Source organism: Micropterus dolomieu, linkage group LG18, assembly GCF_021292245.1.
Source record: "Micropterus dolomieu isolate WLL.071019.BEF.003 ecotype Adirondacks linkage group LG18, ASM2129224v1, whole genome shotgun sequence".
NCBI classification, from domain to species: Eukaryota; Metazoa; Chordata; class Actinopteri; order Centrarchiformes; family Centrarchidae; genus Micropterus; species Micropterus dolomieu.
This window is the reverse complement of record NC_060167.1, coordinates 34,435,086-34,451,396: the sequence shown is the minus strand read 5'-3', so window position 1 is coordinate 34,451,396 and position 16,311 is coordinate 34,435,086. Positions and strand designations below refer to the sequence as shown.

Here is a 16,311-nt window from a genome sequence, read left to right as displayed (position 1 = left end):
GAGCCCGACAACAAGGCAAGAGAGCTGTGAAAAATTTAACCACCCGCTGTAGCACTGGTGGAGACAGAGAAAATTAGCCAACCACCAGAGGGAAAGATGGGAGCGAGACCTTGATTGAACTTGAGTGGTCTTTGTGTTAGATGAATTATGGAGACAGAGTAGTTTTTCCAAGACAACTGAGCAGGAGATAAAGGGCAAGTATCATGGGGTGAGGTTTTATCAAAGTTTTATTTGTGTATGCCGAAGCTCTCAAAATTCACTCTGAAACAGTTCTGCTGTTGCAAGCCGAGCGGGGCCCTTTGAGAGGGACAGACAGAACATTGCTTTAGGATAAATGTTTTGATCATGACTGGGATGCACATCAGGACTGCGTGCAGGAGACAGTTGTGTTTGACTGAGGGCATACAGTGCTAACAAAAAACAATGAAAAATCTTCTAATTTGCTATGTGAGGGGAAAAAAACACTGAATCTCCCCAAAATCCTGATTACTTTTGTGAATATATGGCATGTGAAGCACTAAATGATGCAAAGGCTAAGACTTTTTGATCAGGAGTACAATCAAAGAGTACCCTGTAGTTAAAGTTTGATAGAGAGTACAACACTGGCCACTTCTCTCCAAATGCATCATATGCTGTGCAGATTTACTTCCTCCAAAGTCCTGCCCATGTTGTGGACCTGGGCCCTCACTTTGCCTCCTGCAAGTGATGGTCACCAGTCCAGATTGTCATTCATGGCAGCAGATGATTAGCCTTTATTTATCTGTTTTACAACTTCGGTCTCATTTCTATAGTTTTGTCCACCATTTCTATGTCATGACAACACTGCACTGGCTAACATCAACTGATAAATATATGAAGACCATAGGTGGAAATCATGGGGGGGACAGAGGTGACAGGGCGGTCATGTCCCCCCCACTAGCAGAGGGGTATCCCCCCTTAAAAACCATTAAATAATATCATGATATATAGTTAAAACAATTGTGTAAATAGTAAAACAATATTATTCACAAGAGTGAATGAATGAATGAATGAATGAATGACAATTAACAACAAGCCTCCTCCACACACAAAAATGTTTGTGTATGCTGTCAGTTATAGATCTCAGAAAGAAATAAAATCGGAATCGGCCAAAATTAGAATCAGTAGATCAGACCTTTTAAAAAATCAGTAAGTGGAATCAGCCAGGAAAAATGTGATCTGTGCATCTCTTACTACAGCGATAATCCTGTGTGTGAACTGATATTAAGCTGATAACGTAGATCTACCGTTGTGTTGGGTTTTGAGCGTTATGATGTTAAGTGGCAGAGCAGTTGGCCTGCTGCCGTTAAATATCTAATATATATATATATGTATGGAAGAGACATCCTCTATCCCAGAAGAAACCTAAATTACTAGGTAGCCTAGAGGACGCAAGTTATTTAGGATAATATGACCACGTGGTGAACCTATGAACTTAAGTCATATTTATACAACTATTGCTTTGTGGCCAGAAAAATAGTAGTAAGACTTCTCTCTGTGTACACGTATCCTATTGGCCTACAAGTCCAATTTTGGCTGTATTATTTGTGTCCCCCTCAAAAATTGCTCTTGTGAAATTTTATGTTTATTGTCCCCCCCTACTGTGAGATGAAATTTACGCCCATGATGAGGACAACAAGTCCTGATGAAAACTGACAAAAGGGCACTGGACCAAAATGTAGCTATTAAAAAAAAAGTTGTTAACTTGATTCAAACATTTTCTTGTATAACTTTTTTCCTCGCCAGTAAGAAATTGCTGAGATCTGTTAAGCCAGATTACCCAAAGCACTCTATTTGAAGGGAAAATTGAGTGTACCTAAAATATCAGTAAGGAAATGGGACTGCAAACTGATAGATTTGACAGTGGATGTACAGGTTATCCTCTTTTGTTTGCCTTCTTTTTCTCTCACAAATAAGTGGCCCTGGCTGACTTCCTTATGGTGATTTCCGACCAAAAGCGAAACGAGCATTCGGGGCAGTGAGTTTACATACAAAGTCAATGCAAAGACGCGTAGAGCTGTGATTTCCTGTCGGGCGGCGCGAAGTGACGTGAAGGGGGCTGGGGAGGCGGCGGGGCCAGCGACGCGAAGGAATTTGCGTAAGTTGAACATGTTCAACTCGAAGAAATCGTATGACGCTGAGTCGCGATAGTCTATCAGTGTTGAGATTGTCCATACTTCACCGAGGCTTCAGAGCATTGTGTGGTGAGGGCCAGGCAGAGCGGGGGATTGAAAATCTGCTGGCCGGCTGAGAGCTGCTAAACTTGGGAGAGAGGAGCAGGGAGCAGCGCTGCAACCATTGGACAAATAAACAACCATATTCAGTCGGATTCTGCTCTGACAACTACGCCATTTACTTGCGGGAGGAGCTCGGAGTTAACTGCTTTTATTAAATTAGTTTTTTACTTTAGTTTTTGGGATTTCAACGTTGATTTACCTTCACTGGAGCTTCTCAGCAGCTAGGTTCCGTGCACATCCGGTTCCAGTGTTGTTGTTAGCGTTGTTAGCTTTGTCGGACTGTGACTTCATATTTATATAAAAAATGGACAAAACAGGACATTGATGGGAGAAAAGAAAGCGAGGAGCTTGAACTACCTGGTGAGTTCAGAAAACATGTGTCTGTAACTTTATTCCAGCTATCATTGTACTTTACCGCGACCAAGTTAGCATAGAATGGCCCTGATCGATCCAAACTCCATTCAGAAAACAAACATTTTAGAAGTTGTTGTCCTGCTGTCTTGCTGACAGACCTGACAAAGTATGAATTCATATGTTTAACAAATCTGCATCATATTGTAGTTATTTCAGCATCAGTTGAATCTGTTTATTGCTATTTAATCACAGCAAAAGTTTACTTTGGGTTCATACAGTTGTAGTAAAGGCGAGTTGTGTTTATTCACCATATCGCGTTAAAATCGCCTTCTTGCGTTGTGTGTGAACACTTGCAACGAATGCACTCACGCGAGGAAAGCGTCGCGAGGGGAAAATTCGCGGTTGGTCTGAATGCGGCTTTAAGCAATGCAGACAATGGTTGCCAAAACTATGAAAATAAAACCCAAGTTGTAATGAACCTGAAATATGCTTTTATTTTTCTGTCCAAAAGTACTAATGCATAGTTATATTTTTGATTTGGGCACACATCTGTGCTTCTCTCTTTTTATTCCACTTCTTTATATTGGATTAATGTTGTTTTGTTGTTGTTTAATGACTTCACTTTACTTTCACATTACCTTAATGTTGCCTATCTTTTTCTTCGGTGTGTTGTAGCAGTGACAAAAAAAAAACATGATTTATTTCCCCTATAATGCCACCATAGCTCAGAGTGAAAGGGTCTTAGTGAGCATTGCTAATTTACCATGCTAATTCCACACCCTTCCTGAGTACAGTGAGGAAATTAGCAAAGCAAATTTACTATTCAGACATTATGCCCTATCAGTGTATAAAGCTGATCCGGACTCGGGTCTGGACTTGTTCAGTTTTCAATAATGTCATGGCTCACGAAAGGATTATTGTTCTGCTGCAATAGTTTAGAGATAAATGCAGCGGCATATTTAATTGAATTAGTTAAACTGACTGAATCTGAAGTCCTCACAATACTGGCCAACAGCAGCATTTTCTGACATGTACAGTAAATGAGGTGAACACTGTGAGTCAAGGCTTGCTAGTTCTGCTCCTGCAGACTTGCTTGTCTCAGTGTGTGTGTGTCCCAGTGAATACAGTTAAAAGAATTTTGGACTCATGAGGTACTCAAGTCCCCATCAAGCCAATCTACTATTGGCTGATGATTTGTGAACAATATTTGAGAGAAATAGGCCTTTTGTGTACATAGAGAAAGTCTTAGATCTTTGAGTTCAGCTCATGATGAATGGGGGCAAAAACAAAAGTGATACGCTTGTGATTTTGTTCAGTGTATATATTCTAGTATGAATTGGCATTGACTTTAAGGGAAGCAACCTTGAAGTTGATAAGAATCTTGCCTAACATCCAAAGAGTTTCTATTTTCATTATTATTCATGTGACAAATTTGCTGAGCAGCTCTGTGACTGAAAGTCAAAGGTGATTATTCCAGTATGATGGCCAATGGCCAGGGCTGGACATAACCAAACAGTACATGTGTGGCAGTGCTTGAAGTGGAAAAAACATAAGTGCCAGTACAACGTTCCGGCCCGCATCAAGCACTGATGTGTGGGCTGGAGAACCAAGACAATGACCTAAAAGAAGCTAAAAGCTTGGGCGATAACACACGGTTACTGTATATACATTTAGAGAAAGTCCTGGTTCTCTGATGATTAAATAGCTATCATTCCCTGTATGACTGGGCACTAGGACTGCCACTCACCATGATGGACCACACCCTTTAGGCCGTGGATTATGGGGTCAACAGCAGGATTGTCCTTCCCTCCCACCTGAGGAATACAAACAGATACAGGGATCAACACAGCGCATTGTTATTTAGAAAAAAACATCACTGCATTATCTTTTAATGTATTTGTATATTGCTTATCTATCCTCGCAGCCACAAACTGTATAGGCATTTGTAGATTGTTTTTCTCAAAGTATGAATTTCATTATAAGGTAAATCATCATAAACAGTGTATCATTTACCTTTATCCATTTTTGTATGTTAATACCACCTATTGCATACTGTACACTCTGCTGCTGCAGTAACTCAGTCTCTTGCAGGCAGTTTACATAATACACACATCAATGTGTAGGTATCTTCTAACTTTTTCACTGGCAGGCAAGTATTCTATGCCTGCCACTCAGAGTGTTATCAGCAGAAATATTATTATGGATGTGCTAAATGAAGGAATAACATTCAGCTCATTTAGGCATTTAATGTACACAAAAACATTACATGCAATTTTGCATGCATAAAGAACAGAGGTCTTTCAGTACTTGACAACCATGTATTCTAAAGGTACCAAGCGACGACATGAAACACTAAATACAAGTTCACTGCACAGCAGGGATGTCACTAGGATTGAAACACAGGGGGGGCTTAGCCACCAGGGTATGTGTAACTTGCACTTGCAAAATCTTTGCACTCGCATCTTTTGTTATTGTATTAGAACAACACTTATCACCAGTGAAGAAGCCAAAATGTTAACAAGTAAAAAGCAACATATTCTCTTCTCCCATTTCTCCTCTGTTTAACAAAAAGTTACTGTAATGTTAGCTTTTAGACACATCAAAGCTGCATGGGGGGAATTCACTTATGTCAGACTGTGTTCCTGCTGAGTTCTTCTGTGGGCTAAGACTTAAATGCTAACCAGCTGCTCATTTAAATGTGTGATAAAGTAATACCATATCTAACTCCTCTATTAGATAGGTTGCAGGTCCAAAATATGCTATTTAATTATACTTTTTACCGTTACTGCACTGTAGATTGGTTCAATCAGAGTGTGATTTTACTCTGCAGTTTGGCTTACATATAAGCATAAACTAAATACTTTATCATGTACACTATTGAAAAGGATCCTATTTAAAATGGCTACTGTCTGAATTTAATAACCTGATGTCGGAAGGAATAAAAGGTTTGGAGTAACAATTACTGTATGCATATATGTATGTTTGCTTTTAAATTTTTATATTTTATGTGTATATCTGTGGGCATATGCTCATGTATAGCTTAGCCTACATGTAGGCAACATCTACATATTTATTTAATGTATGACAGCCAAACACAAAGTTAAGTTGGTCAAAATATAGCTAATATAATAAATGAAAAAAAATTGTTTTAGGTTATGCCTTGGTGCCTAGACCAACTAATGCCTATTGTTAGAAGAAAACAACCAGAAGAGAAAACAACCAAGACGATTATTTTAAGTATTTATCAAAATTCTTCCTTTTCTTTGTTGAGTACATGCCTTTACTGTAAAAAAATAAATCTATACCTAATAATTATTTTTCTTATTATAATTTGAGGGGGATTAGGACCATGTAAGGGTAGCTTCAGCCCCCTTAAAATAGGCCTAACGACGTCCACGCTGCACATACGTTCCTATACGTTCATTTATTTGTGGCGGCCCGTCACAATACCAACTCTGACAGCCACAATTGATTTTAATTTTTTTTACTAGGCCTATTTAAAAAAGTATTTAATTGCAGAGCGGCGTAGTGCATTTGCGCTGCACGTCCTCTAGCTCGTCCCTCTTTCTCTCTCTCTCGTTCACCCGTCCCTCTCTCTCTTGCTCTCTCGGTCTCTCTCCCAACATTTGTCCAACACAACACTGTCAATGTAGGAGACCAAGCTTAAAGGAGACCTATTATGCGTTTCCACATTTTATGACTTATGTTATAATGTTGGATGTTCATGTTAAACAAGGCCAAAGTTTCAAAAAATTAGGTTAAAGCATTTATAAGAAATCACTGTGAGCAAAAACCTCAGGTTTCCTCCTGCTTTGAACTTTTTTTTCCACCTACGGCTCGGTTCTACCTAACACCGAGCCAGACGGAGCTGCTGTTCCATATATGGTCATGTGCTCCCACACTAACGGCACAGCAACGCTCAGTCTGCCTGTTTCGCCCAGCAACAACAGCCTGGTAACATGCTTCAGGTTTTGGCCAATGAGAAGACAGTTGGCTTTGAAAGGAGGGGCCTTAAAGAGACAGGATCATCTACAGCTTGTTCAAACAGAGGCTGAAATGAAGGCCTACATGAAGAATCAGTATAAGAAAAAAACATGCAAAGCTGCCATACAGGAGTCACAGACCTACAATATAAGACTGGAATAGCTGTAAAATAGGGCTCCTTTAAAAAAAGTTATTAGCAAGCATGTAAGGAGCCTAGGTAATAAGGAGAGCTAAGTTAATGTTATAACTGTTAATGTATACAGCTGGGGGTTTGGGTTCTTATCTCAGATCAAATCTCCACAAGAATCCACTTTCGACAGACTGTGCCTCTTCAACTGGTAAGTTTGGTTTGAAACGCCACCATACAGTAGATATTTCCTGAGTTGACTGGTAGGTGTGTGACGCCATATTTAGGGATCCAAGCAGGGAAGCCTTCTTTCTTTCTTTTCTTGGATAAACGTTTTTGCGCAGCAAAAACAGCCAGACAAAAACTTGCAAAAATTGCCAGGGAGTTTGCTAATTCCACACTACTCAGGCAAAAAAATGGCACTTATTGGCATGTTGGCGCTATAACAAGCTACTTTACTTTTTTGCAGTTATGTCGAAAAGAGCATTTAGAGTCAAAGTTCTTTCAACCTTTTAATATCTGGATTCATTTGCATCCTTGCTCTAATGGTCTTCTGCTCTAAAAATGTCAAATTATGCAACTTTTTATCACTTTTCTCAAAAGTGTATTTTTGCGAACTCGTAAAACGTTTTAATCAACCCAAAACTTTGGCAGGATCCTCTACGGACTTTGCTGATTGATCTAAAGTTATCAAAAGAATTTTGATATGTCAATCTGTTTTTTTTAAAATACATTTTTGCTTTTGTGTATTTACGTGCAATTTTACAAGTTTTTTTTCCAGAATTTTATCACCAACATTTTGACTGTTCAAAGTGTTTTAAGTTTAAACTAACAACAATAAAAATTTCAGTCTAAGAGAAGTGACTTTATTGCCTCAACTTGTGAGAAGGTTAAGAGTAACCTACACTTGGAATCCAATCAATTTCCAAGAATGGGTATGTTATGTAAGTTTTCCTTTTCTACTTGGATCCTTTGAAAATTTTTTCAGTATGTGTTTTAATTCACCTTCAGGAGAAAAAGAGAAAACTTGGTGCTAAATCAAGAGAAGGAATAGGACAATAAATGTGAGTTGAGAACATAGAGGAGATGCTAAAAACAAGTGCAGTGTAATTAGGAAGAACAAACAGCAGCAATCAACAGCCTCTCAAAGGCCCTCTCCATCTGAACTCAAAGACTGTGCAATGTTATAGTAACAGTTTTACTGTCTTCAATTAGAGCGTCATTGCTGTCATGGAGGCTGACAATCAATGAAACCAAAGCATAAAAACAATATCTAAACAGCAAAATACATGACCTATACGAGTGTTCTCTGATCTGCCACCTCTATAGTTAAGTGTAAGAAAAACTGTTTTGTTTCTTAGGTATAAGGAAATGTTACTCTGATTCAAGTCGCAATGTTCGTTCTGTAGATCTGTCAGACTAATAAAGGTGGACCTGTTTTGTGGACACACGCCTGTTTTTACATGACAATATTTTGTATTCAAATGCATGTAAGAAACACCCACTTGTGCAAGGCCTTTACAAAAGCAGCTGGAGGCTGGCAGAAAATCACTGTCATTAAGCACATTGTAGGATGACAAGTAAGATGGACAGTTAGAGGACTCAGCAGGGCACAGTATTCTGGTCAGCTTGCTTTTCACATATTAAACACAAAAGAACAAAACGCATAACAAGTCTGTGTCACTGTTTCCTGTAGAAAAGTGATTTTGTTTCTACATGTTCATCCATTTTCCAGTTTGTAAGTGGCTTCCACTGTCACTGTTCCACTGTATATATTTCACAGGAATCTATTTTCTACTGAGGGTTAGAACAAATCCTTTCACCTTCTTCCATTCACCTCCATTATACTTGGAGAATTTTGTGTGAAATTACCTCTATTTTAAAGGACAATTCTGGATGTAAAATTAGCACTGATGGTAAATGCAGTCCATTGAAGCAATAAATTCCTCAGTGTGTGCTATATTGACAGAGAAAGCTGAGTTCGCCAATTAGTTCTTCATGCATCCAGCACGGTCATTTCACATGACAGTAATATCACCAGGATTTTCTGGATGCCACTATCTTCGCTTGCATTGCAGACTGACTACGTTTCCAACAGCAAAAATGGCATCCCATATTGACGAAAATACATTTTAGTGTTTTGGCCGTCTTCCTGGAGCCATAGAAGACCAGCAGCAGAGACAGGTCTAGGCTGCCACTGCTGTTGCTGCCATGCAAGAGGATGTGGCCGGCAGAGACCCTCCAGAACCAGTATGGTGCAATATATTTCAGTTTGAGCAGTATTTGTTGGATGGTATTGCAGACGCCAACCCAGAGAGAGCCAGAGTGTGCGTTAGTATGAGTGAATGTTTTAATCCTCACTTGGACAGAGTTGTGCTGGAGTCTGAAGATAAACTGGAAAAGACAACCAAGACCAGCAGGGCTGAAAGGGCAGACTCTATACATTAGACAATGTAATTTACACTGTACAATTACAGCTAAACTGTTGGTGGCTCACCCCATTAAACTATCTATTTGGAATTCTGATTAATAAAATTCACAAGGATACTGTGTGTGTGTGTGTGTGTCGGGTATGGAGGACGGATCCTGACACAATCGACAATGAATACAGAAATTATAGATATAGATTAATACATCTCTTTTAAGTTCCTTTTTTTAAAAATCCACTTTTGTATTAATTACCTTATGAATTTATTTTTTGTCCTTTATAATTTACCTTAATTTGTTAATTACTTATATTCCAAACCATGCAATTAAGCAGACGAAATTTATAATAAATCCCTAAAGAATGGTTGGCCTTCTGAAGGTGGGACAACATCATTTGTTTTTATTGAAATTAGTATATTGTTTTGGTAGCAGATCACGATTGAGAAAAAAAGCATAACAAATTGATGGCTGCCACAGGATGTCTTTGTTTATTGTCAACCACTCAGCTCTGTGCACTGTAACCTGTAGCTACCCAGCATTTTAAGTTTAATACGTGCATCCTGCAAACCAAAAGGAGAGAACATAATCCAACAGTTGTATTAGTTGAAATGTAAGTAGTTTTATTCATTTCGCATATTCAGGCCCACTGCCACTGCTTTTTCTTCTGGATTTGCTGTACCTAAAAAAATATGTCCGTGACAGCTGTATCAGATGATTGTGAGTCAGTTTAATTTTCATTGACGCTAAAGTGGTTACCTTTACGTCCAAAGGTGTATTTGAGCGTGAAATGATAAGTGGCAACCCATCTGTTGATGATCACTGTGGAATGTAATGGAGCAATGCCCGAAAACCAACAGGAAGTCGGCCATTTTGAATTTAATGGTAATTTTTGGAGATTAACACACTTCGTAATTTAAGAAACTTCTCCTAGATCAAACTTGCAGTGCAGTCTAAACCCGATTAAAAATTGTACCAACGTTGAGTTTTCGTCCACGAGCGTGCCCGTGGCTTGGCGTCAACAATCCTTCAGTGTACATGCTCATATCTGTACTAGATCTGATATGTATAAGAAGAGTCCCATCCTGAACACATCCATCTGACAATATTCACTCAAAGTCATAGCGCCACGTGCTGGTAAGAGGAAATATATATAATGAACTACTCTTAGCAGGTTGGCCATATCAACTTCAAAACTGTCCCAGAAAACCCTTAACACATTGACGATGCCATGTTGTAAAACTTGCGAGTTTTCGGTTAACAGCGTGGCGGTGGCGTGACAGCAAGGTTCCACGCTTCGCATTACACGTTTGAAGAGTCCCGCCCTGAACACATGTACATGTCACTATTCACCCATAGTCATAGCGCCACTTGCAACAGGAAGTGACCTACATCAAAGCGGTCCTCGCCGCATGTTTTACCTACATGTACGAAATTTCTGACACATGCATCATGAAGTATCTAGATGTACCTCTTGGACCCATCACCTACACCCAATAGGAAGTCTGCCATATTGGATTTAATGCCCATTTTTGGCGATTTACAGGCTCCGTACTTTAACAAACTCTTCCTAGAAAATTAGTCCGCTCGACTTCAAATTTTTGCTGTGCAGTCTAAACCCACTGATGATTAAAAGTTTTACAAACAGTGAGTTTTTGTCGTGCCTGTGGCGTGGCGTCCAAAATCGATGATTCGCCATTAAACAAGAAGTTGTTGTAACTTGACATTTTCAAATCTTTACCAAACATTAGGTGCCTCCCCCAACACATATACATGCCAAAATTCAGTTTCACTCGTAGTGCCATCTACTGGCAACAGGAAGTAAGCTCTGTGTGACTCTCATCATGCGTTTTAAATTAACATTATAACATTTTTATGATATGTTCCACACTTGACTTACTAAAACATATAGTTATAGTGCAATGTAGCGCCACATAGGGCACACAGGAAGTGACATTTAAGTGTCCAAAGCATGTGGCAACTTCATGCTGGTAGAACTGCAGAATCTGCTGCGCGGCAGCGGCACTCCCCGACGCGCTGCACGTACAAGGGCCCGCCCAACACTGCTTGCAGCTTTCATTTCAGAAATAAATCCACTTTACTGGAACAATAATTAACTTTAGAAGTCAATAACCAGCCAAACTGAAAACATTACAGCCTCTCAAACCTGGTGATGCTATACTGACAATGATACTTTACATCAGGGGTATTCAATTAGAATTCAAAGAGGTCCAGTTAGAGAAAATTTCCCAAAGCAAAGGTCCAGAACATCAAAACGACTAACTTGCATTATCATTCAGTACCTTAACATATAGTTGTATCAACATGTGTTTTTAGTCAACAACGGACTGTCAGATCAAATAATATTTCAGTCAGTTTTCACATCAAACTGGAGGGATAATAATAAATAACTACTCTAATAAATTCAAAATTTAAGTAAACATTTTAGTTTACTTAAATTTTGAAAGTGCCTAATTCTTAGAAAAAATGAAGTAAAAAGTGCTTGAAGTGATGAAGTGCAGTCTTAGCCAATTTTATAATAAACACTCAACACATCATAACAAATGAACAGCTGTAATGCCTCCTCTTCTCTTTCACTCCCTCTTACAGAGCTACCACTCCTACTTTCTCTTGCTCAACAACAGCTCTAGCTTGTCCTGACAGCCAGCATTGGAGATCTATGAGATATTCTGGTGTTGAACTGCCCGTGGGAGGAATGTACATGTAAGAATCTGTACATTCTTGATTAAAAGTCATGTGAAATCTCTTTTCCCTTTCGTCTCCTCAATTCGTGAGTGTTTCCAAAACGTCTCGCGGACTCGACTCACAAGCATCGGAATGCATAGATTTGATTGGCTGAGCAGTGTCACATGAGACGATTGGAGCACATGCGATTGGTCTGTGAGTTTCCTGGTCGGCTAAACCAGTACAGTAAATGCTAGAAATATCCAATTCATAACAGCCAGGGCTGGGAAAAAAAAATCGGCCCTGGCATTTTTGGCCCAGGCTGCCCACCAAAATCTGTCGGACATACCTCACCAATACACCATCCTTGAATTTAAGGGCTCAGATTAAGGGTGTGACGAAACACTTAGCCCATGAGATGTAACATTGCAGAAGATTGGGGCCATGACAACAAGACAAGAATATATTTTAATAGGCTTACTATTTAGGAAAAAAATGTATTGATGAAATAGTTGATAGGGGTGTCTGGGGGTCCTCCCCTAGAAGATTTTGACCATTAAACACTTAATTTCCTGCATTCTGGGGACATTTTCTGCACCAGGGAGGCACAAAATCCAGGTGGCAGGTGAAAATATAATAGAATATAATGCAGTAATTGGTAGCTTATTATTGTTTTTAGCCTAAGTTTTTTTGGACAACACAGGGTTTCTTCTGTATTTACACTGCATTGCAAGCTTATTGTGCAAATAAACCTTTTTCATAGCATATTTATTTGTTAATTAACATTTCTTGGTGCAAGCTATTTTTTGGAACATTTTCAACAAATGCTTTCAAAAGTGGTGGCTACATGTCTCCAGCGTCCCCAGAGTAAATGACCCTCCCTCCCTACAGGCTGAGCTACTCCATGCTTAAAGCTTCACCTCCACTCTCCTCCTGCCCTCTCTCTCTCCCTTGTCAAACTTACTCACTTTGTCACTCTACTTCACTAACGCCTCCTCTTCTGCCCGTCAGTGGCCACGGCTCCTGTAATATTATTACTGTTTTGAAAATAGTAATCCCTTACAAAAGTAATAATATTGCAGTAACGTGTTACTGAGTGATCGTCCCCTTAATTGGTGGAGAAAAATACATTTTTCATTCCATTTACTCACATAGCTGTGGTGAATGATAATGTGACACAAATGTTACTGTGTTTCATGAAGAGCTGATTATAGATCCTCTACATCCTCTACAGGTGACAGGTCTTCTTGAACAAGAGCAAAACATGTTAACTAAATGTAACCAAATTTATTATCTCTTTCCGAGATTGCTTTAATGCAATCTCCCATCGGTGGCTACTTGCCCATTCACTCTTGGTGGCTGTGCAGCTCACACACAAGGATAATCAGCTTCTTGGGTGAAGGTTTTGTGAACTGTTCCAGATTGTTAAATATTGCCTAAATAAATGGAACCAAAAAGAGTGCTGTGGCCGCTGTTAAATGCTCTACTGGCCTGATTAAGAGCATGTATCACTGCACTTACAGTACTATTGTATTTCTCCTTATTCTACTGTCTTTCCAACTATATTGCAGGTGCACAGCATGTGCCTGTCAAAAGGTTGTTTCATCCTATATGGCAGGCTCCTCTCAGCTTTTGTAACTAAATCTTTGTTTGGACACACACAAGCTGGTAGCTCAGAATGCAAACTGCGTGAGTTCTTTGTTGTAATTTGACTGACCCAGGGCTGACCTTTTGAACTGCATTTATATAAAATGGTGCTGCACACCCACACAAACATGCTCGCACACACGCACAAATTGCATAATCATTTCAAATAGCAGAGTAAGTTAATAACTGGAACTGCAATAAACTGCGCTTGTTTTTGGTACAAGACAGAAAGTTGGTGAGGAAAAAAGTGTGTGTGTAAGAGAGAGGAGATTAAGAGAAATATAGGCGGCCATGGAGACACAGAGAGAAAATGACAGACAGAGAGACAGTGGGGAGGAGAGAAAGAAAGGAGGACAGAGGGAATTAGCATTTCATTATTAATGTTTGTCTCTGAAAGCCCACAGGCTTGTCCCCAGAGATCCTTAGCCACCAGGCCTCACATCACAACGTCCTACTCTCTCTCTCGCTCTCTCTCACCCATCTACCCCTTTCTCTCTCTTCAAAATCCTGCATCTCTTGCTCTTTCTCAAGCTCCATCCCCCTCTTTCTCTCCAGGGACAGGCGACTGCAGTGACAAATCAGGAATAAAAGAAACTGTGGTACAACGTGACATGTCCTGATATTTCTCTCCTCCACCAATTTTCTCTCTCTCTCTCTTTCTCTCTCTCTCTCACTCTTATTGCCTGTCCCTTCCTCTCACTGTCATCCGTCCAAGATCTTTCACTGTGTATCCTCTTTCTCTAGACTTCCTTCACCTCCTTCCTTCTCCCCTTGCCTTTGGCAGCACTAGCTGCTGATGAATCAGTGGTGTAATGGATGTAATGGTTGAACCTCTTTCAAAGAAGACACAGTGGAATGCAGAGTTACTAATTAATTCAGTGACCAATATGTCAGTAGGTGGTAGAAGACAGCTAGAAAGTACGGACATGAAACTCTGTTGTTCTTTACCTGTTAGTTTTAAAACTGAAAAACAACCTGGCCTTGACATTTTTAGATTTAGACAAAGGGATTGTGGGCCTTTGTGTATTTCTATAGCGGGCAAAGAATAAAGGAGATTAGGCCTTCCAGTTATTGCTAGGACCAGATTAAGGAGCCTCCTTCTCATTCTTAGAAATATACTAAAGGGTATTGGGCTCTCTTCTCATTCTAAGATCTTGACTAAAGGAGACTGTGCCTTCTGTTTATTCTCACACACATATTTTGGAACAGATGTCCTTCCATTTCAAACAATCCAGCTCTCCGTGTGTAATGACCTGGAGCAGATTTTTATGGTTTAGGCATGCTCAATTACTACATGACAATCACTCCACCTTACTTAACAACCAGGTATTTCCAAGGTACCACAGATGACAAGAAACACAAAGTGCATAAGAAGTTTACCATAGTGTTATACAGTTAGTGCTCAATACAAAACCCACAGTCCAACCACCAATGAATGAGTCCTTATCTCTGTGCTAATCTCCACAAGAGTCTATATCTCAACAAAAACCTCCTCTTCTGGATGAGCGAACAAGAAATACTCAGTTTGAGTTTAAATACAAAAGTTGTAAAAACAAAAAGAACAAGTGATGCCTCTTGTGTCTAAAAGACAAGCTTAATGATTCTACAACAACACTGGAGTTGCCTCCCGTAGTCAAGCTGGTGCGCTGCTGACAAGCAGCTGTCACTCAGGACAGACTGTGCATCTTCCACTGGTGAGTTTGCCGCCAAATATAGTCGCTGAGCTTACTGGCAGATGTGTGTGTGTGTGTTGTGTACGACGCTATATTCAAGTTTATTTTTAAAATTCACCATTGGCCATTTAAAATTGTGCAGTGGGCCATAGTTTGGCCACCCCTCGTCTAGACTGAAGGATATTCAGGTTCATTTCTAGGTCCAGGTTAATTGACCTTCTTGTCATTCTTAGAACCAGACCAGTCTTTCCCAAAGTTGCAACCCAAAATGTGTCACGGACCCATTTTTACTGGGTCTCTAATTGGCAGAGTAAAATGCATTGCTATGCACTTAATTTGTAAATCAGCAGGTCCCAGAAGACATAGAGGGTGCTGTTCCAATGGGTCACGAACCAATCAAATCAAAAATCCACATAATCCGCACATTGGACAACGCCTAGGTGCTGGCTGTTAAGACTAAAACAAAGCATTATTTATTAATTAGAGCATTTAGCCTGGGAACCTGACAAATCTGCCTAGCTCATGTTTCATTTGCTCTGGCAGATGCATCTGCTCCCCCTCCTATTCAGAAACATTTTCACCATAAACTTATTACTAAGTGGATCCAGTCTGGCCAATCAAGTGGACAATGTTGTACTGAGGATATAGTTTTATTAATCACAAACCAATAAGTATGTGGTTCCAGACATTGAAAAACTTAGATTGCAGGGAGTTTGAGTATTGTGTGAGTACTGTATGTGCAGGGGAAGTCACAAGGAAATGTAATGCAAGCAAGTCAGTTAATGAGACTTTCTGTGTACAAGAGGAAAACAGAAATGCTGTGTTGTCAACCTAAAGTGATACTTTTGCATTTTGTGACCATGAGTCTCGCTTCAGTGCCATCATCTTTCCTGATGAACCCAAGCTGGTGATGTTTACTAAGTACCAGTGGTGGGCAGTAGTAATGCATTACTGTAATATTATCACTTTTCCCAGTAACTATTAGTGTAACGGATTACTTTTCTAAAACAGTAATATTATTACAGTTACTGATCCAAATAACACTGTAATAATAATAACGCTCCATCCATCTCATTAGTTAAAAAAACAGGAGAGACTGCTTTGTTTGGGTTGATTTTCAGTTTTTACTAGGCGCATTTAAAAGCGTATTTAATTGAGGAGC

At 39.6% G+C, this 16,311-nt stretch overlaps 1 protein-coding gene across 1 annotated transcript in view; it reads right to left on the bottom strand.

Annotated features, from left to right (window-relative positions):
- The window catches only part of LOC123987096 (receptor-type tyrosine-protein phosphatase gamma-like), a 172,148-nt gene that overhangs the window by 111,467 nt on the left and 44,370 nt on the right, over positions 1–16,311 (bottom strand). The window contains exon 4 of the mRNA XM_046075711.1: positions 4,357–4,423. Within this exon, the coding sequence (XP_045931667.1) occupies positions 4,357–4,423 (67 nt within the window). The remainder of the gene's footprint in view (positions 1–4,356; positions 4,424–16,311) is intronic.